Source organism: Pristis pectinata, chromosome 2, assembly GCF_009764475.1.
Source record: "Pristis pectinata isolate sPriPec2 chromosome 2, sPriPec2.1.pri, whole genome shotgun sequence".
In the NCBI taxonomy this organism is placed as follows: Eukaryota; Metazoa; Chordata; class Chondrichthyes; order Rhinopristiformes; family Pristidae; genus Pristis; species Pristis pectinata.
In genome coordinates this window covers 145035424-145061544 of record NC_067406.1, presented here as the reverse complement: position 1 = coordinate 145061544, position 26121 = coordinate 145035424, and the positions used below count along the sequence as shown (strand labels likewise).

The following is a 26121-nucleotide window of genomic DNA, read 5'->3' as shown; positions in this document are numbered from 1 at the left end:
CTGTATACTTTTCCCTTGCATTTGACCTCCCAAAGTACAACACCTCACACTTGCTCAGATTTAAACTCCATCTGTCATTTCTTTGTCCATATCTGCAACTGATCTATATTCTGCTATAACCTTTGTCAGCCCTCTACACTGTCCACAAGTCTACAAAATAGGGAGGAAGAGGTTCAGAAGGAAAACGAGTATTTCTTCCCCCCCCCCACCCCCCATATCATTTACTGTACATATCCTACCCCTATTTCACTTCTCAGAATTCAACACCTCGCACTTTGTAGGGACTAAATTTCATCTGCCAACACACCACCCAAACTCCCAAATGATCAATAACATGCTGTAGCCTGAGACAACCTTCCTTGCTGTGTACACCACCAACTTTTGTGTCATCCATAGACTTACTAATCATACATCCTACATTCACATCCAAATCCTAAATGTATTTCACATACACAAGGATCCCAGCACCAATGCCTGCAGTACACCATGAGTCACAGACTTCCAATCAGACAGGCATCCTTCCACCACAACCCTTCGCCTATCACCAAGCCAAGCATGGATCCAATTAATCAATTCACCCTCCTCTGGCACTCAACATCGAATTCAATAATTTCAAATATCCTGTCGCTCTTATTTATATCAGAACTGACCAAGGTCATCAACCTACAAGGTCATGTCCCCAAACGTTGACTGTCCCTTCACCTCCGCAGATGTTGCTCGACTTGCTGAATTCCTCCAACAGCTTGTTTTTTTGCTACAGATTCAAGTCTTGTCTCTCCATCAACCTGTTAAACTAACTCGTTTTTGCTCTTCGTTGACACTTAACTCACCAGCATGTGCTTCCAGTATTCACAGCAACTGTATCCAGTAACCGCTGTGCTGTATCTCAGTTCCAGCATCATTTTCCAGTTTCTATTTACACCTCCACCACACAGGTCAATTGTGACTTACAAACCTTCCTGTCCAGTTTCACTTGTTCTCCGCCTGTGAGACATTGCTTTGTTCTCTCCACCCCTCCCACTTCTCCACAACTGAAAACATGCTTGTGTTATTTTCCCTACTTCTAAAAGTAGAATCTGTAACATAACTCAACTCTCTCTCCATAGTTGCTGTCTGACCTGCTGAGTAATTTCAGGATTTCCTGTTTTTAATTATTAAACAAAGAAATTTCATTGTTTCTTTATATTTGAGGTCAGTTTGTGTGGTTGATATAATTGATGATATACATAGATTATTAGAGAAAGCCTGCTAGAAATAAACAGGAGTGCTACAGAACATGAAAAAGTAGGGAGCAGGTAAACAGTCCCTTGCCTGATGAAAGAGATAATTAACAAGTAACAAAATGGCAGGAACATATTGAATATATTTTATTAACTTTCACAGAAGAGGTCACTAAAATCCCATAAATGGTGAAAAAAATCCACATATAAAAGGGAGGATATAGAACAGGGTAGCACAGCTCATGGAGCCACTGCCTCATAGCTCCACAGACTCAGGTTCAATACTGACGTCTGGGTGGAGTTTGCATGTTCTCCCCTGTAATCAAGTGGGTTTCCTTGGGGTGCTCCAGTTTCCTTGGGGTGCTCCAGTTTCCTTCTACATCCCAAGGACATGCAGGTCAGTAGGTTAATTGGACACCATAAATTGTCTTGTGTGTCCAGGTGAGTGATAGAATCGGGGAAGTTGTACGTATCCCTGTTCTATTTCTCATTAATGAATTAACTAATGTTGAAACCCTTGGTACATCTCCACTGGTATGGCAATTTGCTATTCACTTATGCCTCTAACCCCAACCTTAACCCTGCTTCACCTGACTGCACCATATAACCTGAGAGCTTCTCAATTCACCAGATGGACTGCACGACATCCCCGGACAAAGTTAGAGGCAGAGAGGTCTGCTTCCTAATCACACCTCGTGGTGCTTGGACGTGACAGTCCTGGCGAGTTCCTGCTCACCCAGCTTGGGATATCTAATGGTGAAGTGCCGCCCATACTACCTGCCAAAGGAGTTCACCTTAGCTATCCTGACAGCAATCTACATCCCACCCCAGACGGTTGTGAAGCCTGCACTCAAAATGAACTATACTCTGGTCAACAGCCACAGAACGAGATACCAAAACTCTTTTCATCATTGCCAGTGACTTCAACCAGGCCAACTTCAAGAGTGTGTTACCTAAGTACCACCAGCACGTCTCCTGTCCCACCAGGAGCCCAAACACTCTTGACCATTGCTATACAACCAAGGATGCCTTCCGAGCCACCCCTCACCCTCACTTTCGTAAATCTGACCATCAGGCTGCGCTCCTTCTCCCTGCATACAAACAGAAACTGAAACCAAAGGATCCAGTACAGAAAGTTGTACAGTGCTGGTCTGACAAAATGGATGAGCTTCTACGCGACTGCTTTAAGTCAGTGGACTGGTCCATGTTCAAAGACTCAGCTGCCAGCCCAGATGAGTATGTCACCACCATCACAGACTTTATCAGCAAGTATGTTGAGGACTGTGTACCAAAGGGGACAATCCAGGTGTTCCCAAACTGGAAACCATGGATGAACCATGGTACATTGGTCAAGTTCAAGAGATTGTTAGATAAGCATATGGAGGAATTTAAAATAGGGGGATATGTGGGAGGAAGGGGTTAGATAGTCTTAGGCATGGTTTAAAAGGTCAGCACAACACGGTGGGCAGAAGGGCCTGTACTGTGCTGTATTTTTCTATGGTTCTACAGTTTTTTTTATGGAACCAGGAGATCCACTCCCTAGTGAAGTCGAGGACTGCTGCATTCCAATCAGGTGACCCTGACCTTTACAAGAAATCGAGATACGACCTCCATAAAGCCAGAGGTGCCAAGAGACAATACCAGTCCAAAATAGAGTCCCAAACCAGTCGTCATTTGTGGCAGGGCTTACATGCTATAATGGACTACAAAACTAAGTCGGGCAGCATAGTCAACAATAGCACATCCCTTCCTGATGAGCTTAACGCATTCTATGCACGTTTTGAACAGAAGGGGATTGATTTGTCACCACCCACCTTAACAGCCTCCAATACACCTGAACCCATAGCCACTGTTGAGGTTGTAAGATCAGTCTTCTGGAGAGTGAACCCACAGAAAGCATCTGGCCTGGATGGTGTCCCTGGCTGTGTAGATTAGCTGGCGTGGGTATTTGCAGACATTTTTAGCCTCTTCCTACTTCAATCTGAAGTTCCCACCTGTTTTAAGACCACTATCATCCCAATACCCAAGAAAAAACAAGGTAACATGCCTTAATGACTACCGCCCAGTAGCTCTGACATCCACCATCATGAAGTGCTTCGAGAGGCTGGTCATGGCACACATTAACTCCAGCCTCCCAGAAAACCTTGACCCATGTGGTTCGCCTACCGCTGAAACAGGTCTACAGTGGACACCATCTCCCTGGCCCTTCACTCAGCTCTGAAGCATCTGGACAGTAAAGACACCTACGTTAGCCTATTGTTTATTGACTACAGCTCTGCCTTCAATACTATAATTCCAAGCAAGCTCCAACACCTCCCTCTGCAACTGGATCCTTGATTTTCTGACCAACAGACTGCAATCAGTGAGGATAGGCAGCAACAACCTCCAATATAATTATTCTCAACACTGGTGCCCCACAAAGCTACGTCCTCAGCCCCCTACTCTACTCCCTATACACTCATGACTGATTGGCAGATTCAGCTCTAACTCCATTTACAACTTTGCAGATGATACCAATGTAGTGGGCAGTATCTCAAATAACAATGAGTCAGAGTACAGGAAGGAGGATAGAGAGCTTAGTGGAATGGTGTCATGATAATAACCTTTCCCTCAATGTCAGCAAAACAAAAGAGCTGGTCATCGACTTCAGGAAGGGGGGGGGGGCGATGCAATTTTTAATTGATGCACCATAGAAAGCATCTTGTCTGGATGCATCACAATTGGTATGGCAATTGCTCTGCCCATGACCGCAAGAAACTGCAGAGAGTTGTACTGAGCTGTGTCCACATCACATCCATGGGGAGGCTGGTTTCTGTGATGTGGACACAAGCTCAGTACAACTCTCTGCAGTTTCTTCTCACTGCCTCAATAAAGCAGCTAGAATAATCAAAGACCCCACCCACCACAGGCATTCTCTCTTCTCCCCTCCTCCCATCAGGCAGAAGATGCCAAAAGCCTGAAAGCATGTAACACCAGGCTCAAGTACAGCTTCTATCCCACGGTTATAAGACTACTAAACGGTTCCCAAGTACGATAATATGGACCCTTGACCTCAATCTACCTTGTTATGATCTTGCACATTATTGTCTACCTGCACTGCACTCTGTAGTTGTGCACTATTCTGCATTCTGTATTGTTTTGCTCTGTACTAACTCAATGCACTTGTGTAATGAATTGATCTGTATGAAAGGTATGAAAGACAAGTTTTTCAATGTACCTTGTACAAGTGACAGTAATAAACCAATTCAGATTCAATTCTTTAAATCAGTTCTCCAATGTTTAAATTTAGGTTATTCTAATTAGAATCTCAAAGTTAGTAAATAATTGCTGTCCAAGTTTACTTTTAACGATTTAATGAGAAAGAGCCAACATACTCAAGTCAGCACATACAAAGTTAAATGGAAAGATCCAAAAATTCCTTGTTCTTCCACCAGGTGCACTGTTGCAGTGGTGAGGTGATATCAACACTGAATGAGAGGCCAGCATGAACTGCAATTTACGGAGAAAGAGGAGGATATGGCAAATGAATGCATGGCTGAAAATTGGTGGAGGGGGCAGGGATTCAGATTTTTGGACCATTGGGACAGAGGTGACCTTCACAAAAGGGACGGATTACACCTGAACTGGAGCGGGACCAATATCCATGCAGGCAGATATGCTGGTGCTACCAGGAGGCGATTAAACTACTTTGGCAGGTAGCGGATCCCAAGCATCAGGGATGCAAATGAGAGGCTGGAAAGTGATGCAGAAGTCAGTGACAGCAAGTTGAATAGGCCTGACAGGCAGGAGAATGGCAGGGAGTGAGGAAAACCCATTGGATAGTAAATTGCATTATTTCCATGTGAGAGGTCTGACAGGCAAGGCAGATGAATTTAGGGCTTGGATAGCTACATGGGACTGGGATATTATAGCCATTGTGGAAACATGGCTAAGGGAGGGTCAGGACTGGCAGCTTAATGTTCCGGGGTAGAGGCGGGAAAGAGGAGGGTGAGTTGCATTTTTGATTAAGGGGAATGTCTCAGCAGTAGTCAGAGATAAAATTACTGAAGGATCACCAGTGAGGCTTAATGGGTGGAGCTGAGAAATAAGGGAATGATCACATTGTTGGGATTGTACTATAGGCCCCCAAATAGACAACGGGAATTAGAGGAACAAATATGCAGGGAGATTGTGCAGAGTTGCAAGGAATAATAGGGTTGTCATAGTAGGGGATTTTAACTTTCCTAACATAGACTGGGACTGCCACACTGTTAGGGGCTTAGATGGAGTGGAATTTGTTAAGTGCATTCAGGAAAGTTTCCTTGGGCAATATATAGAGGGCCCCTACCAGGGAGAGGGCAAAGCTTGATCTACTCATGGGTAATAGGGTGGGCCAAGTGACTGAGGTGACAGTTGAGGAGCACTTTGGACCAGTGACCATAGTTCTATCAGTTTTAAACTAGTTATGAAGTGGGACAGAAATGGTCCACAGGTTCAAATTTTAAATTGGGGCAAGATGAATTTTGATGGTATGAGACAGAAGTTTGCAAAGGTTGATTGGAGTAGGGAGTGAAAGCTCAAGGTCTGCATGTTCCCGTCAGAGTGAAGGACAAGGCTGGTAGGAGTAGGGAACCCTAGATGTCGAGGGATAGAGACCTGGCCAGGAAAAAGCAGGCATGGGTCAGGTACAGACAGCTGGGATCAAGGCAATCCCTGGAGGAGTACAGGGGATGCAGGAGTGTACTCAAGAAGAAATCAGGAAGGCAAAAAGGGGGCACGAGATAACTCTGGCAGAGGAGAGATTTTATAAGCATATTGAGGAAGAACTCATAACTAGAGCCTGGAATCAAGGGGCATAGGTTTAAGGAGAGAGGGTAACATTTAATCGGAACTTGAGGCAACTTTTTTTTTGATAAACACAAGGGTAGAGGAAGTGGTTAAGGCTGGTACAATAACAACATTTAAAAGACAGTTAGACAGGTACATGGATTGGAAAAGTTAGAGGGATATGGGCCAAATGTGGGCAAATGGGACTAGCTTGGATGGGGCGTCTTTGCTGGCATGGACAAGTTGTGCTGAAGGGCCTGTTTCCGTGCTGTATTACTCTATGAAGTCTATGAATCTCAATACTGAAATACTGGAACTGTTGCAAGGTGCAACTTCAGATTTTAAGCACAAAAGACATAATTACTGCCTAACCTCCAGCCCCCAAAATTATCTCATCATTGCATAGACTATAGAACTGAGGCAAAAGAGTAGTGAGGTCATGGACCGTATCCAGATTATGGAAGGTCATGTCTAACCAATCTAGAGTTTTTTTGAGGAGTTACCAAGAAGGTCGACGAGGAAAAGGCAGCAGACGATGTCTACAATGGACTTTAGTGAGGCCTTTGAGAAAGTCCCGCATGGGAGCTGGTCCAGAAGGTTAAGTCACTCGGCATTCAGGATGAAGTAGCCAATTGGATTCAACATTGGTTTAGCAGAAGCCAGAGAGTGATAGCAGATGGTTGTCTCTCTGACTGGAGGCCTGTGACTAGTGTGCTGCAGGGATCAATGCTGGATCCGTTGTTGTTCATCATCTAGGGTAAGTGTAGCGGTTAGTGTAACGCTATTACAGTGCCAGCGACCTGGGTTCAATTCCCGCCACTGTCTAAGGAGTTTGTACGTTCTCCCCATGTCTGTGTGGGTTTCCTCAGGGTGCTCTAGTTTCCTCCCACATTCCAAAAAACATACAAGTCAGGAGCTGTGGGCATGCTATGTTGGCGCCGGAAGAGTGGCTGCCCCCAGCACGTTCTCAGTAACGCAAGAAGATGCATTTCACTGTGTGTATTGATGTACATGTGACTAATAAATAACTTAGATACATCTCATTAATGATTTGGATAATGTGGTAAACTGGATCAGCAAATTTGTGGATGACACCAAGATTGGGGGCATAGTGAACAGCGAGGAAGGCTATCAAAGCTTGCAGCATGATTTTGACCAGCTGGGAAAATGGGCTGAGAAATGGCAGATGGAATTTAATGCAGACAAGTGTGAGGTGTTGCACTTTGGGAGGACAAACCAAGGCAAGACTTGTACAGTGAATGGTAGGGCTCTGAGGTGTGCAGTAGAACAAAGGGACCTGGGAATACATATTCATAGTTCCTTGAAAATGGCATCATGGGTAGGTAGGATCGTAAAGAGAGCTTTTGGCACATTGGCCTTCATAAATCAGGATATTGAGTACAGGAGTTGGGATGTTACGATGAAGTTGTACAAGACATTGGTGAGGCCGAATTTGGAGTATTGTCTGCAGTTCTGATCACTTACCTACAGGAAATATATCAATAGCTTGAAAGAGTGCAGAGAAAATTTACAAGGATGTTGCCGGGACTTGAGGATCTGAGTTATTGGGAAAGGTTGAATAGGTTAGGATTATATTCCCTGGAGCGCAGGAGAATGAGGGGAGATCTCATAGAGGTATACAAAATTATGAGGGGTATAGATAGGGTGAATGCATGCAGGCTTTTTCCCCTCAGGTTGGGTGAGACTAGAGCTAGAGGACATAGGTTTAGGGTGAAAGGTGAAATATTTAAGGGGAATCTGAGAGGGAACTACTTCACTCAGAGGGTGGTGCGAGTGTGTAACGAGTGCTAGAAGTGGTAGCTGTGGGTTCAACGGTAACATTTAAGAGAGGTTTGGATAGGTACATGGATGGGAGGAGTTTGGAAGGATATGGTCCAGAAGCAGGTAGATGGGACTAGGCAGAAGATCAGGTCAGCATAGACTAGATGGGGTAAAGGGCCTGTTCCTGTGCCGTTGTATTCTATGACCCTATTAGATTATTTCCATTGAAAAATAATTCAATATTCCTGAACATTTCAAAATAAAATTTTAGTATTTAAATTTCTATACCTGGCTCTTTGTAAATATTTAACATTGCTGTTGATTCGAATTTTGCAACGTGATTAGTTGCTCAGCCAACCTGATGGTATCATCTTAGGTTGGTTGCTACAGAAAGTACATGCTAACAAGGAGAATTCCATGCCAAGGCTTTATTGACAAGTTTCTTTGAACTTTCAGTTAGCACAAGCCCTTTGCCATTGAGTGGAAGACCCAGGCCATTACCTACATTTCAACCACAAGCTCTCTATTCACTTGTATGAACTCATTTGCTGGTTAAATAAAGTTGGAAAAGACCTCTGCTCTAAATAAATTATCTTTGGGTTCTTGAGTAAGAGGCAGAAGATGCACTAACTTGTCCAATCAAGTGTTGCTCCTACTCCAATTTGACACGCAGAACCATCGCCGGTCACTGGCTGAGCGAGTGCGGGCAAAAGGAGAATAATTAAAGCTCCCTGGAGCTGCCTGTAAGATGAAAGGCAGAGAGATTAGACTCTGTGTGGCACTGCAATCAGATACTTGTTCACAAATGGAAGACAGCATTAAGGTATTTGAAAATTCTATTCTACAGGTGAAACACCATAGCTAAGCACAGTGTCATTAATTGCTGGGACTGGGCGAATTGACTCTTAACTGAAAGAAACTTGAATCCAGCAACAAATCTCCATTCTGCTGGTTTGTTTTATATGATCATTTTATATGATTTTATTCTGAATATAATAAATTAGCATAAATTTGAGGCTAATCCAACATAAGTCTCAGGTCTGTCAATTCCCAGACTTTTACCAGACGTTGGTGAGGCCGCATTTGGAATAGTGTGTTCAGTTTTGGTCACCCTGTTACAGGAAAGATGCCATCAAGCTGGAAAGAGTGCAGAGGAGATTTATGAGGGTTGCTGGGACTCGAGGGTCTGAGTTATGGAGAGCGGTTGAGCAGGTTGTGACATAGAAAAGTACAGTACAGCACAGTCCAGTCCTTCGGCCCACGATGTTGTACCAACCTATATAAACCTACTCCACGATCAAGCTAACCCTCCATCTACAGAGCACATAACCCTCCATTTCTCTTACATCTGTGTGCCCATCTAAGTCTTTTAAATGTCCCTATTGTATCAGCCTCTAGCACCATCCCTGCAGTGCATTCCAGGCACCCACTACTCCATGTAAGAGTCTACCTCGGATATCTCCCCTAAACTTTCAACAGATGTCCTCTAGTATTGGCCATTGCCACCCTGGGAAAAACGTGCTGACTGTCCACTTTGTCTATGCCTCTCATAATCTTATACACCTCTATCAAGCCTCTCATCCTGCGTCACTCCAAAGAGAAAAGCCCTAGCTCGCCCAACCTTTCCTCATTAGACATGTTCTCTAATCCAGGTAGCACCCTGGTAAATCTCCTCTGCACCCTTTCTAAAGCTTCCACATCCTTCCTATGATGGGGCAACCAGAACTGAACACAATACTCCCAGTGTGGTCTAACCAGTGTTCTATAGAGCTGTAACATCACCTCGCATCTCTTGAACTCAATACCCCAACTAGTGAAGGCCAACACACCATGCACCTTCTTAACAACCCTATCGACCTGCGCGGCAACCTTGAGGGATCTATGGACGTGGACCCCAAGATCCCTCCGTTCCTCCACACTGCTAAGAGTCCTGCCATTAACCTTGTATTCTGCCTTCAAGTTCAAGTTCGATTTTCCAAAGTGTTTCACTTCACACTTTTCTGAACTGAGCTCCATCTGCCACAATGACTTTATTCACTGGAGTGTAGGAGAATTAGAGATGATCTTATGGAGGTGCACAAGATCATGAGGGGTATATATAGGGTGAATGCAAATGGTACTAACTTAGGTGGGAATCTTGGCCAGCACAGACCAGTTGGGTTGAAGGACCTGTTTCTTTGCTGTATGACTTTCTGGTCTTTTTCGTATTTATCACAAAGATGATAATGCAATCTGCAATGAAATGCTGGATAACAATTACATTTCCCATAAGAAACTAGTTAGTGAATTGATAACTGGAAGAACGTAGTTGGTTTTCTTCCTTTTCCCTGCAAACCACCCCCACTTACCTGCAACCCCTCCACCGGGTTTAATTATAATACAGAATATAGGCCAAATGTAGTCATATGGAGTTAGCTTAAATGGAATGGAATGGAAAAGTTGGGCTGAAGGACTTGTTTCCTTCTGAACTCTACGTTCTAGGATGCCACACTACAAATTACTGAATCAAAGGTTTGGTCATTTTAAGTGAAGCTCATTAAAAATGGAAATAATTTAAAAGGACAGAGCAAACAAGGCAAACCGAAAAATCATAGAAAGAAAATTTGCAGATGCTAGAAATCTGTAATAATAACAGAAAATGTTGGAAACTCTCATGTCAGGCAGCATCTGTGGAAAGAGAAATAGAATCAGGTCTTTGACCTGAAGCACTGACCATTTCTTTACACAGGTGCTTTTTGATCTGCAGACTGTTGCCAGCATTTTCTTTTATATTTTAAACTGAAAACCAAGCCTGAGAAAGATGAACAGGAGCCCCAGAGCAGGCGCACAGCTCCACTGAACAGCCCCAGAGCAGGCGCACAGCTCCACTAAAGTAGAAAAGAGCAAAATCCGAGGGAATCAGAGCAAGAAACTACATCCGTCATTGGTAAAATATCAGAAGCTGTTATAAAAAGTTATAGCAGGGCATTTAGAAGAAAAAAAATTAATGTAATCGTGCAAAGTCAACATGAGTTTGTGAAAGACATCACATTTGACCAATGTACTGAAGGTACAAAGTCACAGTCAGAGTCATACAGCACAGGACAAGGCCCTTTGGCCCACCATGTCCAGGCCAACCCTTTTGTCCATCTACACGATCCCATTTGCCCGCATTGGGACTGTATTCTTCAATGCCTCACCTATTCAAGTGCCTGTGTAAAAGTTTCTTAAATGTAGTGATTGTATCTGATTCCACCACTTCTTCCAGCAGTGAGATCCAGATATCAAACACTAAAACTTTCCCCTCAAATCCCCTTGAAAACTCCTCCTCTCACCCTTCAACTAAGTCCTCTTGATTTTGAGACCCCTACCTCGGGAAAACAATTCTGATCATCTCCCCATCTACATCTCTTATAATTTTCTAATCTCTATCAGGTCAACCCTCAGCCTCCTTCGCTCTAGGGAAAACTAACACAGACAACCTAATCTCTCCCCATGACTGAAGTCCTCCAATCCTGGCAACATCCCAGTGAATTTCTCTGCACTCTTAAGTCAACCATAACCTTTCTACAGTATGTCAACCAGAAATGTACATACTACTCCAAGTGAGAACTAATCCATTTTTTGTAAAGTTATAACATAACATCCCAACTTTGATATTCTATGCCCCGGCCTATGCCTTCTTCACCACCCTTTCTGTGTTGTCACTTTCAGGGAACTATGGCCTTGAATTCCAATGTCCTTGGCTCCCTACCATTTTGTGTGTATTCCCTACCCTTATTTCATTTCCCAAAATGCGTCACCTTGCAGTTATCGTGATTAAATTCCACCTGCCAACGCTCTGCCCAACTTTCCACCCATTCTATGCCCTGCTGCAGCCTGGGGCAACCGTCCTCACTATCCACAACTTTAAAGTAAGATGTAAAGTGTATAAAGGAGAACTAATGAAGATACCATACCAAATTTCCAGAGAGTATTTGTGAGGGCACCACATCAAGATTATTGCAGTAAATAAAAGCTCATGATGTAGGTAGTAACATTAGTGTGGATAGAAGAGTGGCTGGCTAACAGCAAACAGAGTAGGCATAAATGGGTGTTTTCCAGGTTGGCTAAATGTGAAGCATGATGTCTCACAAGAGCAGGCACGGTAGTGTAGCAGTTAGTGTAATGCTATTACAGCGCCAGCGACCTGGGTTCAATTCCCACCACTGTCTGTAAGGAGTTTGTACGTTCTCCCCGTGTCTGCGTGGGTTTCCTCCCACATTCCAAAGACGTACAGGTTATGAAGTTGTGGGCATGCTATGTTGGTGCCGGAAGCGTGGCAACAGTTGCGGGCTGCCCCCAGAACACTCTACGCAAAAGATGCATTTCACTGTGTGTTTCGACGTACATGTGACTAATAAAGATATCTTACTGGGGCCTCAACTTCTTGCAATTTAAATAGATGCCTTGAAGGCACCAATGGCATGGTTGATAAAATTGCTCATGACACAGAAATGGGTAGGCAATTAGATTGTGAAGAGAACATGAGCTCCAAAGGGATTGTAGATAGGAGTATCATGTGAAAATTATCCATTTTGGCAAGAAAAATAAAACATTATCTAAATGGCAAAAGATTGCAGAGCTCCAGAACTGGATGGCCATTTTTAAAAAACTGTATAGCCCATTTGTGCTGTATTTTTTCCTCAGATGGTCACAAGTCTTCAGAACTCTTCTCAAAAGATAGTAGAAGCAGAGACATTGAGGCAGAGGTGAATGAATACTCAGTAAGGGGGGGGTCAAAGGTTACCACAAGAAGACAGGAGTGCATCTTTGAGGTTAAAATCAGGTCAGCCATGATCTCATTGAAAGACTAAGACTGGAGGGGTGCGGGCGAGTTGAATTGTAATCTTTTGACTGTGTAGTTTCTGATCCTATGGTCAAGAGAGAAAGTTGTGGAAAACTGATAGAAATTTAAATGCAATTATTAATTACCCGGAGACAAAAATTAGTCCAGCAGATGTTGCTTCGCCCACAGGGTATGAACATTCCACGCCAAGCTCCATGCCCACTGGATAGATGGAAAAGCCAAAGAACCCAAATAATGAACATACCAGGGCCAGGAGGAAAGCCTGACCCTGCATCCGTGATACCTGCAAGTGCACAATATCAACATGGTGACATTCTGAGAACTTTGATACCACTTCATCAAAATTAGAATTTCCCCTTTACCAACAGTCAGAACAATCCAATCCATCCTTTCACCCATAGATAAAAAGATACCTGGGAGCTCGCATCTTCTATATCCATTCTTTGTGTTCAGTCCAATGGCACACATAGCTGCATATGAACCTTAAAGCATTTAATCGTGCAGTACTAATTGAAATGCTGCATTCTCTCACCCATCTGTAACTGCTACACAGGAGAGATTTCTGCCAATCCAACAAGGGAACCAGGGCTGTACTCTTGGCCATCACTAACCAGAGCCCAGTCCAGCTCATGGATCCAATAAATAAAACACAAAGTTAGCAAGGAATTTGCCTCACTTTTGGTATGGATCTGGGTGTACTCAGGTCTGTGCTGTCAGTACCAGATCTGGGAATTTGCTGATGTAAAATGCTTACTAAAGTAAATACCACACCAACCCTAAAGTCTGCCTATGGCTCTTTAGATTGTTAGTCCAAATCCAGTCCCAGATGAGATATAATTTTGTCTTATTAAATATCGGGAAGGCATATCACAAACGCTGTGCATCCTTCTCCCAGCTATCTGAATAATTATTTTCTCCAGGATAAGGGTGGTATTTTTTTCACCTTGATTGCCACCTGGCTCTATTCAAATCCTATCCATTCCACAGCTATCTGACTGGCCTCCCCTCCAGTCCTGCATTGCCCCAGTAACCAGCTGACCTTCATTATGTCCTGTCCTCCAATACCTCAAGTTTAAAATGCTTGCTTGTCCTCATGTTTAAATCCCTCCAGTGTGTGACCAGTTCTTGTTCCTGCAGACATGGCATTTGACCAATGTTCCTCTGCAGAACAAGTTCAAACAACCTGGGCCAACTAGAGGGGAAACAAACCAGTAATGGATTTCTGCAGCTGGCTCTTTCATGTTAAATGTATTGGAGGCATTGGGGAAGTACTTACTAGTGCAAAACCAATGCAGGCTAAAGCAGTGAAACAAAAATTAATTTTGGTAGTTTCCATAAAATTCCTGGTTTTGTCCACGTATAATCCAAGCAGGAATGCACCCAAAATCCCAAATACAATAAACAAGGCTCCACAGATCCCAGCAAAACTCTGTAACAAAGAGAAGAGATGACATTATACAAACTTCACAATAACCAGTATTTGCAATCAGGAATACTATCAACGACAAAACCTTTCACACACCTGTGCTCCACCTCAGTTCAGCGTTTTCTAATCCCTGTTACTGCCCAACTAACGTCCCACATCACGTACAATGACTGTAGAAGGGAGAACATACCTGCAACACAGACTGTATTCAGGGGCTCAGAGAGGGTTTGGGGGAGGGCTGCGGGGGAGAAAGGCGAGGGAATAATGGCTTCATCAGCCATTCCTTTCCTCTCTACACGTTCTTTATAAACATTGGTCACTGGGTGTTGAGCTTGTTACCGCAGACATCTCCAGGTAGAGAGAGCTATGCAGGCAAACAAAAAGGGAGACACCAGCTTTCACTATATCCAACAGGAGGGTGCGGGGAGTGACCATCGTACAGGTGATGTGTCAACACATGGATCAGGAGCTGCCAGTCCACAGAAATGGCCACACAGTGCCAGAGAGCAGCCCTGAGCTCCACATCTCAGGAGTAGCTGTATCTCTTGGCCTGACCCACCCAAACCAGCCTCACAGACAGCCTCCCCATAGCAAGCTATGGACAATTCATTGCTGCAAGAGCGCCAGAGGCCCACACCAGGTCCCCAGCAGTGCTGTATCACACCTTCTCACAGAAAATGCCATGTTATTTTGTTTATGTTTCTCACGAGGCTCATCAAGTCTACATCAACTTTCAGCAACTCCATCAGTCCCATTCTCCCAATTATTTCCCAGTAACCTGTTCTCTCACATCCATCAACTAACCCTAAAGGCAGGCACAGTCATGTACCGGTTAGTGTAACCCTATTACAGTACCAGCAACCCAGGTTCAATTCCACCGCTGTCTGTAAGGAGTTTGTACGTTCTCCCCGTGTCTGCGTGGGTTTCCTCAGGGTGCTCTGGTTTCCTCCCACATTCTAAAGATGTATGGGTTAGGAAGTTGTGGGCATGCTATGCTGGCGCCGGAAGCGTGGCGATCCTTGCAGGCTGCCCCCAGAACACTCTACACAAAAGATGCATCTTATTGTGTGTTTATGTACATGTGACTAATAAAGATATCTTATCCCCCTCCAAACCTCCTGTCACCTACCTACACTAGGACTAATTTTCAGTACGCTACCAACCAGTATGCCTCTGGGATGTGGAAGGTAATGGGAACCTCCGGGGAAACTCGCGTGGTCATAGGGAGAGCGTGCAAACAGCACACAGATAGCACCCAAGGTCAGGATCAACCCCAGAGCCCTGGAGCTGTGAGACAGTAGCACCACATCACCCTGCTGCCCTAACGAACCGTTAATGCTGATTCTAGTAGTGCTCTTATTCCAGGGGAATGCATCCTGGAGTGCTAAGGTATTGCACACCTTTTAATCTAACTTCCAAATCAGCCATCTCCTCCCTCCATACAGTATCATTCTTTTATTTAGTAGTCTAATTTCAGATGTTTATCACTCAAATTCTATCACATTCTGATCACTCCCCCAACCCAAGGATCCTTTACTATGATATCATATTAATCCTCTTTACACATAACTAGATCCAAACATCTTGCTTCCTGCTCAGGTTCACGACATCTTGTTCCAGGAAATGGTGTTAAATACAGAAACTCATCCTTGATTATCTGCCAATTTCTTTGCCAAGGCTAAACGAAGACTAAGTTCCCATTTTATTGGATTATCTGTTATGAGCCCTCATTAATACTCCACCACTATTTGTCTCCTTCCTCAACTCTACTCAAGCCAATTCTACACCCTGATCTTCTGAGCCAAATTCCTTCCTCATTTCTGTCCCAATGTCATCCTTTCACGACAAATCCGTTCCCACTTCCTTTTCCATTCTGACATCCCCTCCAAAATGGCAACTACTCTGGATTTAATTCCTAGCTTCGATCATCTTGTAACCATCTTTCTGTAATGGCCGTTAGATCAAACTCAGCTCATGGAATTTGTGCCACTAATTCACCCAGCTTGTTACAAATGCTTTGTATATTCACATAGAGCTTTACTTTTAATTCTTTACAATTTTCCCTTATTTTGAGCAGATTTTCTATTTCACTATTACTGTTACATGCTCTCTTGCTATCACACACTGCTCACTATTATCCATATTGTTACAACACACTCCTACGTTAAATACCCTGTCACTTGAACCCTACTGCTACCATCCTCAACAAAACTTTTGTGTGAAGACACAAATGGTCCCAAGGGGATAGCACCCTCTTTCCTCAGCACTGGTGCAGTGCTCCATGAAAAGCCAGCTTTTCACTGAATCAAAACATCACTCTATGAAAATGTTCAGTACATTGATGCACGCTGTGCCAAAACAGACCTGATATCCTCCAACAAAAAGGGCCAGTCATTTCATTTTCCAAATGTAAATAGCTAATTTTGTTGAAGAAAAAGGCTGACACTTTGGGGAAAAGCAGCAATAAAAGTAAACGGGATTTTGAAGTATGGCCTTACGTTCGAGTATCCCCGGACACACACAATCTGTTGCAAGAGTGCAGAGAAGGAGGTAAAAACACCAATTCCTCCCCCGAAACAGATCATCAGGATCACGTAAGCCTTGTTCTTCAACAACTGCAATTTAAAAATCAGTATAGGTTAGAACATGTCTACAAATCTACATCTTCAATTCCTACATCAAATGTTTAAACAGACACCATCAGTTCTATATTTAATCTCAGCACTACAATCTCTTAAAACACTTCACCTTACGTCCCTGCACAATGGCTAGATAGTTGATGGTGGCTTCTGTTAAGAATCAATATGATGATATCAGTTTTAGAAAGTATGCAGAGTTGGAACAGTCAGCTCCATGTGCTGGGACTGCAGCTCCTTTTGGACAAATCAATTAAAGCTTCAAATAACCGTGATAACATGTAGCCAAGATTCACAAACATGCCGCTTTGTGATCATCTGCAAACCAATATTAGAGCATGAGAGCAGATGTTGAAAACCTTACTAGACTTTAGACTCATTTGGCTACAGAAATACAGAATTCTATTTAAAATAGGCTTAGATTTTTGATGTCAGTGGTTAGTTAACTACAAAATATTTTTACCATCAAATCTGGAGGGCAAGTAAAATGCAACACACACTAAAGATTTGGCCTCATGGCGCCAAATGTTGTGCTATAGTAAGAGTTCCAAACCCTGCAGCAAGCATGAATGCAGCATTCACAAATAATTATGTAAAGGCCAATGTCAGAAATTTAGATAAACATTTTTGATTCTTGTTCTCATATAAACACAGGGTAAACAGTTGAATAGCTCGCTTCACCACAGCCTGAGGGGCCATCTGGCACAGATCAGGACTATAATTTTATCACTCTCAAGCAATGCTAACAGTTGTTTAAAATTTATTTCCAGGATGTTGGGAGAACTGCAGCTATTTTAAGCCCCCAGAGTCCTAAATTGTGTGCATTGCTTGATGACTTCAAAGGACATTGAAAATTAACTATATAATAGGGACCAGTTACAAGTAGGTCAGATCTGTTAGATGGGATGAAGAGGAGATGCTGAGGCTAAAGCCTCTTCCTAAAAGCAATTATTTCATGAGAGCCTGCTAAGGAAGAAACACACTGTATCCACAGTACATAAATGCGTCATTCTTCAGACACCAAATTTGGGTCTATCTGAATTACAGCATTGTTTGAACAATTATTATGCAATACCCAGATTACATTAGTCACAGAGAACACAATTAATCCAACAGAAAAAAAACAGCGGATGCAATTTATGCCTATTTACTTCCCCTTAAAAAATATATATTTGTATTTAAGGGTTACAATGACTGTAACATAAACTGGCCTCAACTTAGAACATCTTTTAATAATTGATCTGGAAATTGTACTCATGGAGTTGTTCAACGTGAACCATGATGAATCCAGTCTGTCCTTAGCTACAATTTTCTAGAATACTTGCTCCACTTATAGGTGACACAATCACAGATTTGTTGCAACAAAGGAGGCCATCATTAATGCCTGAATCAATGCCAGCTCCTGGTGCAGCAACTGTCAGTCCCATTCCACCCTCCTTCCCTGCAAATTAGTCCTCATGTGCCAATCCAATCCTCTTTTAAAGACACTGATTACTGCACAAATCCTGCCCTGGTTTAACTTCCAAAAATACTGGATGGAGTATAATGTGGTAAAATGTGAGGTTATCCACTTTGGAAGGAAGAAAAAACAAATTTTCTAAATGGAGAAAGACTGCAAAACACTGTAGTACTAAGGGATTTGGTGTCCTGTGCATGAAACAAACAGCTGGCAGGCAGCTAAAGGAATGTTGGACTTTATTGCTACAGGTATGGTGAGACTGCAACTAAAATACTAGAGGAGATCATATTGAAACATCAGATTCTGAGGGTGACTGACAGTGTGGATGCTGGGAGAATGTTTCTGTGTGGGGTATCTGGATCATGGGACATTTTTAGAATAAGGGGTCACCCATTTAACATAGATGAGGGATTTCTTCTCTCAGTTGTGCAGCTTTGGAGCTCTCCACCTCGAACAACTGTGAAGGTAGAGTTGTTGAACATATTCAAGGGAGAGACTGACAAGACCCTTGAACAGAAAGTGAAGGCTATGTGGACAGAGTGGGAAAATGATCTTATTTTGATCTGAGCAGCCAAGGGTCCATTTGCTTACTCCAGTTTGATTTCTTGTGGCCAGGACCTCATTATAACATTGAGCTCTGATTCTACATCAACTCTGCATCTGCCCTGACAAGCCCCATAAAAAGTTTCTACACTTCAATGTATTACTTTCATCCTTTAAAACTCTTGACAATATAGGACAAATCTGTTTAATCTCATCTCATACAACAAAGCTGCCAACCCAAGGAATCATACCCACATTACAAAAGAGGTGCTGGCAGTCAAAGCACATAAAGGTGGATAAATCCCCGGTGTCTGACCAAGTGTATCCTGGGATATTGTGGGAAGCCAGAGAAGAAATTGCTGGAGCCCTAGCAGAGATATTTGTCTCTTCCTTAGCCATGGGTGAGGTACCGGGAGACTTGGGGGGGGGGGGGGGGGGGGGGTGGAGGCGGTGGTGCTGATGTTGTACCTTTATTTAAGGGCTGCAAGAACAAGCCGGCGAACTACAGACTGGTGAGCCTAACATCAGTGGTGGGAAAGTTATTGGAAGGGACTCAGAGTCAGGACCTTTCTGCATTTGGAAAGGCAAAGACTGATTAGGGTAGTCAGCATGGCTTTGTGTGTAGGAAATCAGGACCTATAAATTTGACCGAGTTCTTTGAAGAGGTGACAAAGACGATTGACTAGGTCGGGCGGTAGATGTTTTCTACATGGACTTTAGCAAAGCCTTTCACAAGGTCCCACGTAGTGGGCTGGTCCGAAGGTGAAATCAGATGGGATCCAGGGTGAGCTGGCCAATCAGATAAAAACTTGGTTTGGTGGAAGAGTTGTTTTTCCAGACTGGAATCCAGTCACCAGTGGTGGGCCGCAGGGATCGTGCTCGGTCCACTGTTGTTCATTATCTATGTTAACGATTTGGATGAGAATGTAGTTGGCATGATTAGTAAGGCTGTGGATGACACCAGAATTGGTGGTAGAGTGGACATTGAAGGTGGTTGTCTAAGGTTACAACACAATCTAGATCAACTGGGGAAGGGAGCCATGGAATAACAGATGGAAGTTAACCCAGACAAGTGCCAAGTGTTGCCTTTTGGGAAGTTAAACCAGGATAAAATTTGCATAGCAAATGACAGGGTCCTGGAGGGTGTTGTGGAACAGAGAGACCTAGGGGTACAGGTACATAGTTCCCTGAAAGTGGCGACACAGGTAGACAGGGTGGTGAAGAAGGTGTCTGGCCCGCTTGCCTGCATCGGTCAGGGCACTGAGTACAGGAGTTGGGATGTCAGGTTACAGCTGTCTAAAACACTAGATGGGGCCACACTTGAGAGCACTGTGTGCAGTTCTGGTTGCCCAGCTATAGCAAGGATGTTATTAAGCTGGAAAGGGTGCAGAAAAGATTCGAGGATGCTGAGTTATAAGGAGAAAATAGATAGGCTGGGACTTCTTTTCCCCCCTAGAACAAACGAGGCTTATAGAAATAAATAAAATCATGAGGGGCACAGATAAGGTGAATGGTCAGTCTTTTTCCCAGGGTAAGGGAGTCTAAAACTAGAGGACAGAGGTTTAAGGTGAAATGGGAAAGCTTTAAAGGGATGTGAGGGGCATGTTTTCCCACACAGGCTGGTGGGTATGTGGGACGAGTTGCCAGAGGTAGGTACAATTATAACATTTAAAAAACATTTGGACAGGTACATGGATATGAAAGCTTTGGAGGGACATGGGCCAAACGCAGGCAAGTGGGACTGGCTCAGGAAGACAACTTGGTTGGTGTGTATGAGATGGGTTGAAGGGCTGGTTCCGTGCTGTATCTATGGTGAAGATTTGCTGCATTCCCATTATTGCAAATGTATGCTTCCTTAGGTAGGGAGCCCAGAAGTGTATGTAATGTTCCAGATAAGTGAGACCCCTCAACTCTTGTACTTAAAACCTCTTGCAATAATAGCTCATCATTTACCTTCCTAATTTCTTACTGTACCTTCATGTTAACCTTTGATGACTTGTGTACAAGGGCACCTAGTTCCTTCTGGACATCAACACATTTCAATCTCTCACATAGAAAAACACATTTTAAATCTTTTCATTTTGCCACATTATATTCCACCTGCCCTGTCTTTACTCATTTACTTAACCTAAATATATCAAAATTGCAGATTGTAAATGTCTGAGGCCCCAGCACCAATCCTTGCAGTACCCCAACTATTCAGAAATGACCCATTTATTCCTTATTTTCTGTCCATTAACCAATCCACAATTCACATCAGTGCATTGTCCCCTATCCTACATGTTCTAATTTTGTTTATAAACTCTTACAGGGCACATATCAAAGGGGTTCTGAAAGTCAGAATAACCACAAATGGTTAGTGTTTATCTCCTCTGCTAGTTACAATCCCTAAAATTCTAACAAATTTGTCAAACATGATTTCCCTTTTCATAAATCCATGTTGAATTTGCCCAGTCTGATTTTCCAATTGCCCTGTTACCAAGATAATTTCCAGCATTTTCTCAACTACTGAGGTTAGGCTCAACAGATCTGTTTCTTGTTTTCTATTTCCCCCTTTTCCTAAGTAGTGGGGTTACATTTGCATCATCATCCTCCTTGAGATAATAATCCTGTTTCAGTTAAAAATATAAATTTAAAATCTTTAGTTATTTTATTGTATACCAGATCTGCAAAGTACTAGTACAAATGTGTTCACCCTAAGTGAGAGATTCAAGTATTCTCTTGAAGAGCTACCTGAACTTAACAGATCCTCTGTAACCTCATATCACTATTGATATTGAGGCAGACAGCACAAACCAATCCACAGCCATAACCCAAAATAAAAAGGGTGCACTGTACAGCTATAATGATGTGACAGAGAGACTTGATATTAGTTTAAACAGAGCAAGCTGTGCCTTGTCATGTGGATACTCAGATGTGTCACAGCTGAGCTGCCCCAACTAGTGCACGACTACACCCACAGTGCACAACTACACTGACGTCATGCAAACAGCAGTAACTATATAGCTATCAGTTGTGCAAGTATTTTTGTGGTCTGATGATGCTCTGGATAAACAAGCTCAAACTGCAGAGCCTTGCTTTATCATTTTATACCATTGCTTCACATTTATACTCACATATATCTGAGGTTACAGACTTAATACAGTACTTGGTCACCAGAGTGGATTTTACATACAGCTGCATTTGGTTCCTCCAACACAACTGAAGAAAGGAAACAAACTATAGAAAGACAAACTGTTTCAAGATTATCAACTGCAGAATAGATCATTCTGGATACTAATCAAGATATAAGAACTGAAGTGAACAGTCAAAACGGACCACATTGCTCACTCACTTGAATACAGCTACAAGGATGAAGAGCAGACAACATATATATTGCTGTTGAACTGCTTTAAAAAATCTTTCACACATTCCACTCAGATTCATTTGCATCAGGTAATACTGTTGCTCAGATCACTAGTAGCCTTGATACATTCAGAGGAGGATTTACACATCAGTAATGCACACTGTACCACCTCTTCCTCAATGTACTTACCCAGTAATGCTGGCAACATAATAGTCCCAAACGGGAACTCTCTTCTAGCCCCACTATCTAACCGACCTTTTCATCCAGCACCTGTCGATTACAGAGATACTAAAATAGACATCAAGTCATCAGCAAGTGCAACCAGAAGTCCTATTGGGTTTGTGATACTTGCCATTTAGGACTACACAACTGTGCTCTCTTCATCAGCTGCATATTTTCAAAAGGTGCAAAGTCTAATGAAGCCAAGAAGATGGTGATTAAAAAAAAAGCAGTGTCAATTTGTTGTTGAAGATGTACTCACGGACAGACATTGCAGAGTATGCCTTTCAGCATATGTTTCAAGACTAGGCTCTCTAGACTAAAGTTTATGACACCAGATAGCTAGTCATTTCTTATTTGTTAATTTATCTTTGTGTAAACATTAAAAATATTTCTAAAATGAGCACCATTTTCCTTTGGTAACTGACATCTTAATTTAGGACAGCATGTGCATTGATTTTTGCAGAGGATCTCAGTACTTTATCAGCATAATATTTTGAAAAATAAGACCATAAGACACAGGAGCAGAATTAGGCCATTCAGCCCATCGAATCTGCTCTGCCATTCGATCATGGCTGATTTATTTTTCCCTCTCAACCCCATTCTCCTGCCTTCTCCCCATAATTTTTGAAGCCCTTACTAATCAAGAACCTATCAACCTCTGCTTTAAATATACCCAATGACCGTGTCTCCACAGTTGTCTGTGGCAATGGAATTCCAGATTCACCACCCTCTGGAGGAAGAAATTCCTCCTCATCTCAGTTCCAAAGGGATGTCCTTTTATTCTGAGGCTGTGCCCTCTGGTCCTAGACTCTCCCACCACTGGAACGTCCTCTCCGCGTCCACTCTATCCAGGCCTTTCAATATTCGGTCGGTTTCAATGAGATCCCCCTCATTCTTTAAGCTCCAGCGAGTACAGGCCCAGAGCCATCAAACGCTCCTCATATGTTCACCCTTTCATTCCCAGGATCATTCTTGTAAACCTCCTCTGGACTCTCTCCAACACCAGTCCATCCTTCCTTAGATACAGGGCCCAGAACTGCTCACAATACTCCAAATGTAGTCTGACCAACACCTTATAAAGCCTCAGCATTACATCCTTGCTTTCACACTCTAGTCCTCTTGAAATGAATGCTAACATTGCATTTGCCTTCTTTACTACCAACTCAACCTGCAAGTTAACCTTTAAGAATCCTGCACTAGGACTCCCAAGTCCCTTTGCACCTCGATTTCTGAATTCACTCCTTGTTTAGAAACTAGTCTACACCTTTATTCCTTCTACCAAAGTGCACGATCGTACACTTCCCTACGCTGTATTCCATCTGCCACTTCTTTGTCCATTCTCCCAATCTGTCCAAGTCCTTCTGCAGGTTCCCTGTTTCCTCAACACTACCTGCCCCTCCACCTACCTTTGTATCATCCAGAAACCTGGCCACAAAGCCATCAATTCCATCATCCAGATCATTAACATATAACGCGAAAAGTAGTGGACCCGACACTGACTCTTGAGGAACACCAGTAGTCATCAGCAGCCAATGAGAAAAGGCCCCCTTTATTCCCACACTTTGCCTTCTGCCAGTCAGTCAATCTTCTATCCACACGAGTACCTTTCCAGTAATATCATGGGCTCCTATCTTGTTTAGCAGCCTCATATGCCTTAAAAGGAGCTATTTAATCCTTCTCCCTATCTGCTGAAATTTTACTTTATCAAATATTAACTATTTCCTTGGTCAGTTCTGGCAGAATCTAAATGAAAGACCCACTGTATCTAAAGAAATGTCTTAACTTTGCATTTGCTCTTTACAAAATTCATGCCCTTCTGTATCTCACCAACTCCTAAAATAAAATACCTTTCCCCATTTACTTCTTCAGAACCTGTTACAGATTACACCCATCCTCCTCTGTTCTAGTGAAAAGATCTTTGGTTTTGCATATCCAGTTACCCGATTTGGCTCCTCTTAAAATCTGATTATTTATGTTTCCTGCTTCTGAAATGAATTACACAATTTTATCATGACTAATTATACCCGTTAACTTCCTTTTATCTGGATCTTCTGGGGTCTTACCTGTCAATAAGACCCCAGAAGATCCAGAAAAAAGGAAGTTAACTGGTATAATTAGTTATCAATTCATTATTGCACAACTTGACTGCAGGTTGAGGAGAGGATTCACTGAAACAGCCAATTAATTTTGTTAAATCTATAATACAAAGGCAAAATCAAGACATTTCTTTAAATATAGTGGGTCTTTCAGTTAGATGGTGGGACCAGAGTCCTGGTGAATCACACAATTAAGGCTGTAGACGGGGTTTTAAACTAAACAGTGGGAGGGGGGTTCAACGGCATGGAAAACTGAGGAAAAGGTTAAAGGGAAGGAGAGCACAGAAGAGGTTATTAAAGTCTCTAGAATAAAAACCGGAGAGAGTTCAGAAAGGGTTAGGAATCTCACTTCAGGCAACATGGGGACGACATTGAGAAGGGAGGTGGTGAATACAGGACTGAGGGTGTTGTATTTTAATGCACACAGTATACGTAACAAGGTAAATGAGTTTACAGCACAGATCAAAATTGGGTACGATGTCATAGGCATCACAGAGACGCAGCTGGGAGCTAAACATCCAAGGATACGCATCCTAGTGGAGAGAGAGGCAGCTGGGCAGAGGGGGAGGGGTGGACCTGTTGGTACAAAATGAAATTAAATCAACAGCAAGGAGCAATACAAGATCAGAAGGTGTAATAGAATCTGTGGATAAATCTGAGGAAATGCAAAGGTAAAAAGACTCTGATGAGAGTTATGTACAAGCCTCTGACTAGTAGTCAGGATGTGGGGACAAAGTACACCAGGAGACAAAAAAAGCATTTGAGAATGACAATGTCACTGTGATCATGGGGTCTTCAACATGCAGGCGGACTGCGAAAATCAGGTTGGTAGTGGACCGCAAGGCAAGCAATTTGTGGAATGTCTACGAGATGGCTTTTTAGAGCAGTTTGTGGTAGATCCCACCAGGGAACAGGCAATTCTGGATTTGGTGTTGTGTAATGAGGCAGACTTGATCAGGGAGCATAAGGTGAAGCCCTGAGGCAGCAGTGACCATTATATGTTAGAATTCACCCTGCAGTTTGAGAGAGAGAAGCTGAAATCTGATGTAATGGTATTACAGTTGAGTAAAGGTAACTAGAGACATGAGGGAGGCGCTGGCCAGAGTTGATTGGAAGGGACCCTAGCAGGGAAGACAGTGGAACAGCAATGGCAGGAGAGCAGGAAGCAGTTTGAAAAGGTAGGCCCGTTGTTGTTGTCCTTGTTGCTGTGGTGAGTTGACGGCCTGCATCTTTTCCCCAGGGCGGCAATGGCCAATACTAGAGGTCACCCGTTTAAGGTGCGTGGAGGGAAGTACAGGGGAGGTGTCAGACATAGTTTTTTTTTAAACACAGAGTGGCGAGTGCCTGGAATGCACTGCTGGGGGTAGTGGTGGTAGGGGCCAATATGATAGGATCATTTAAGAGGCTATTAGATCGATGAAAGAAAAATAGAGGGTTATGGGAAGTGAAGTGGAGAGGGGGATAGGCTGAATGGGAATAAGGTTTATATAGGTCAGCACAACGTTGTGAGCTGAAGGGCCTGTACTGTGCTGTACTGTTCTATGAGTTTCTGGAAGTAATTCGGGGACACAGCAGAAATTTCATCCCAAGGAAGAAGCAGCACACCAAGGGAAGGATAAGAGTTTCCAAATCTTCTTATTTGAAAAAAATCTTCTTATTCGAAAAAATCTTCTTATTCTTAATGTTTCTTTTAGAGAGAGGCAAGAAAGGACATTGGACCACTGGAAAATGATGCTGGACAAGTAATAATGGGGAGC

General features: G+C 43.0%; 1 protein-coding gene across 1 annotated transcript in view; it reads right to left on the bottom strand.

The window, feature by feature from the left end:
* Positions 1–26121, bottom strand: part of slc49a3 (solute carrier family 49 member 3) — a 53300-nt gene that overhangs the window by 5845 nt on the left and 21334 nt on the right. Inside the window, exons 6-9 of the mRNA XM_052034787.1 lie at positions 16561–16677; positions 13913–14065; positions 12762–12919; positions 8440–8549 (exon numbers count right to left, since the gene is read on the bottom strand). Coding sequence (XP_051890747.1) covers positions 8440–8549; positions 12762–12919; positions 13913–14065; positions 16561–16677 — 538 coding nt within the window. The remainder of the gene's footprint in view (positions 1–8439; positions 8550–12761; positions 12920–13912; positions 14066–16560; positions 16678–26121) is intronic.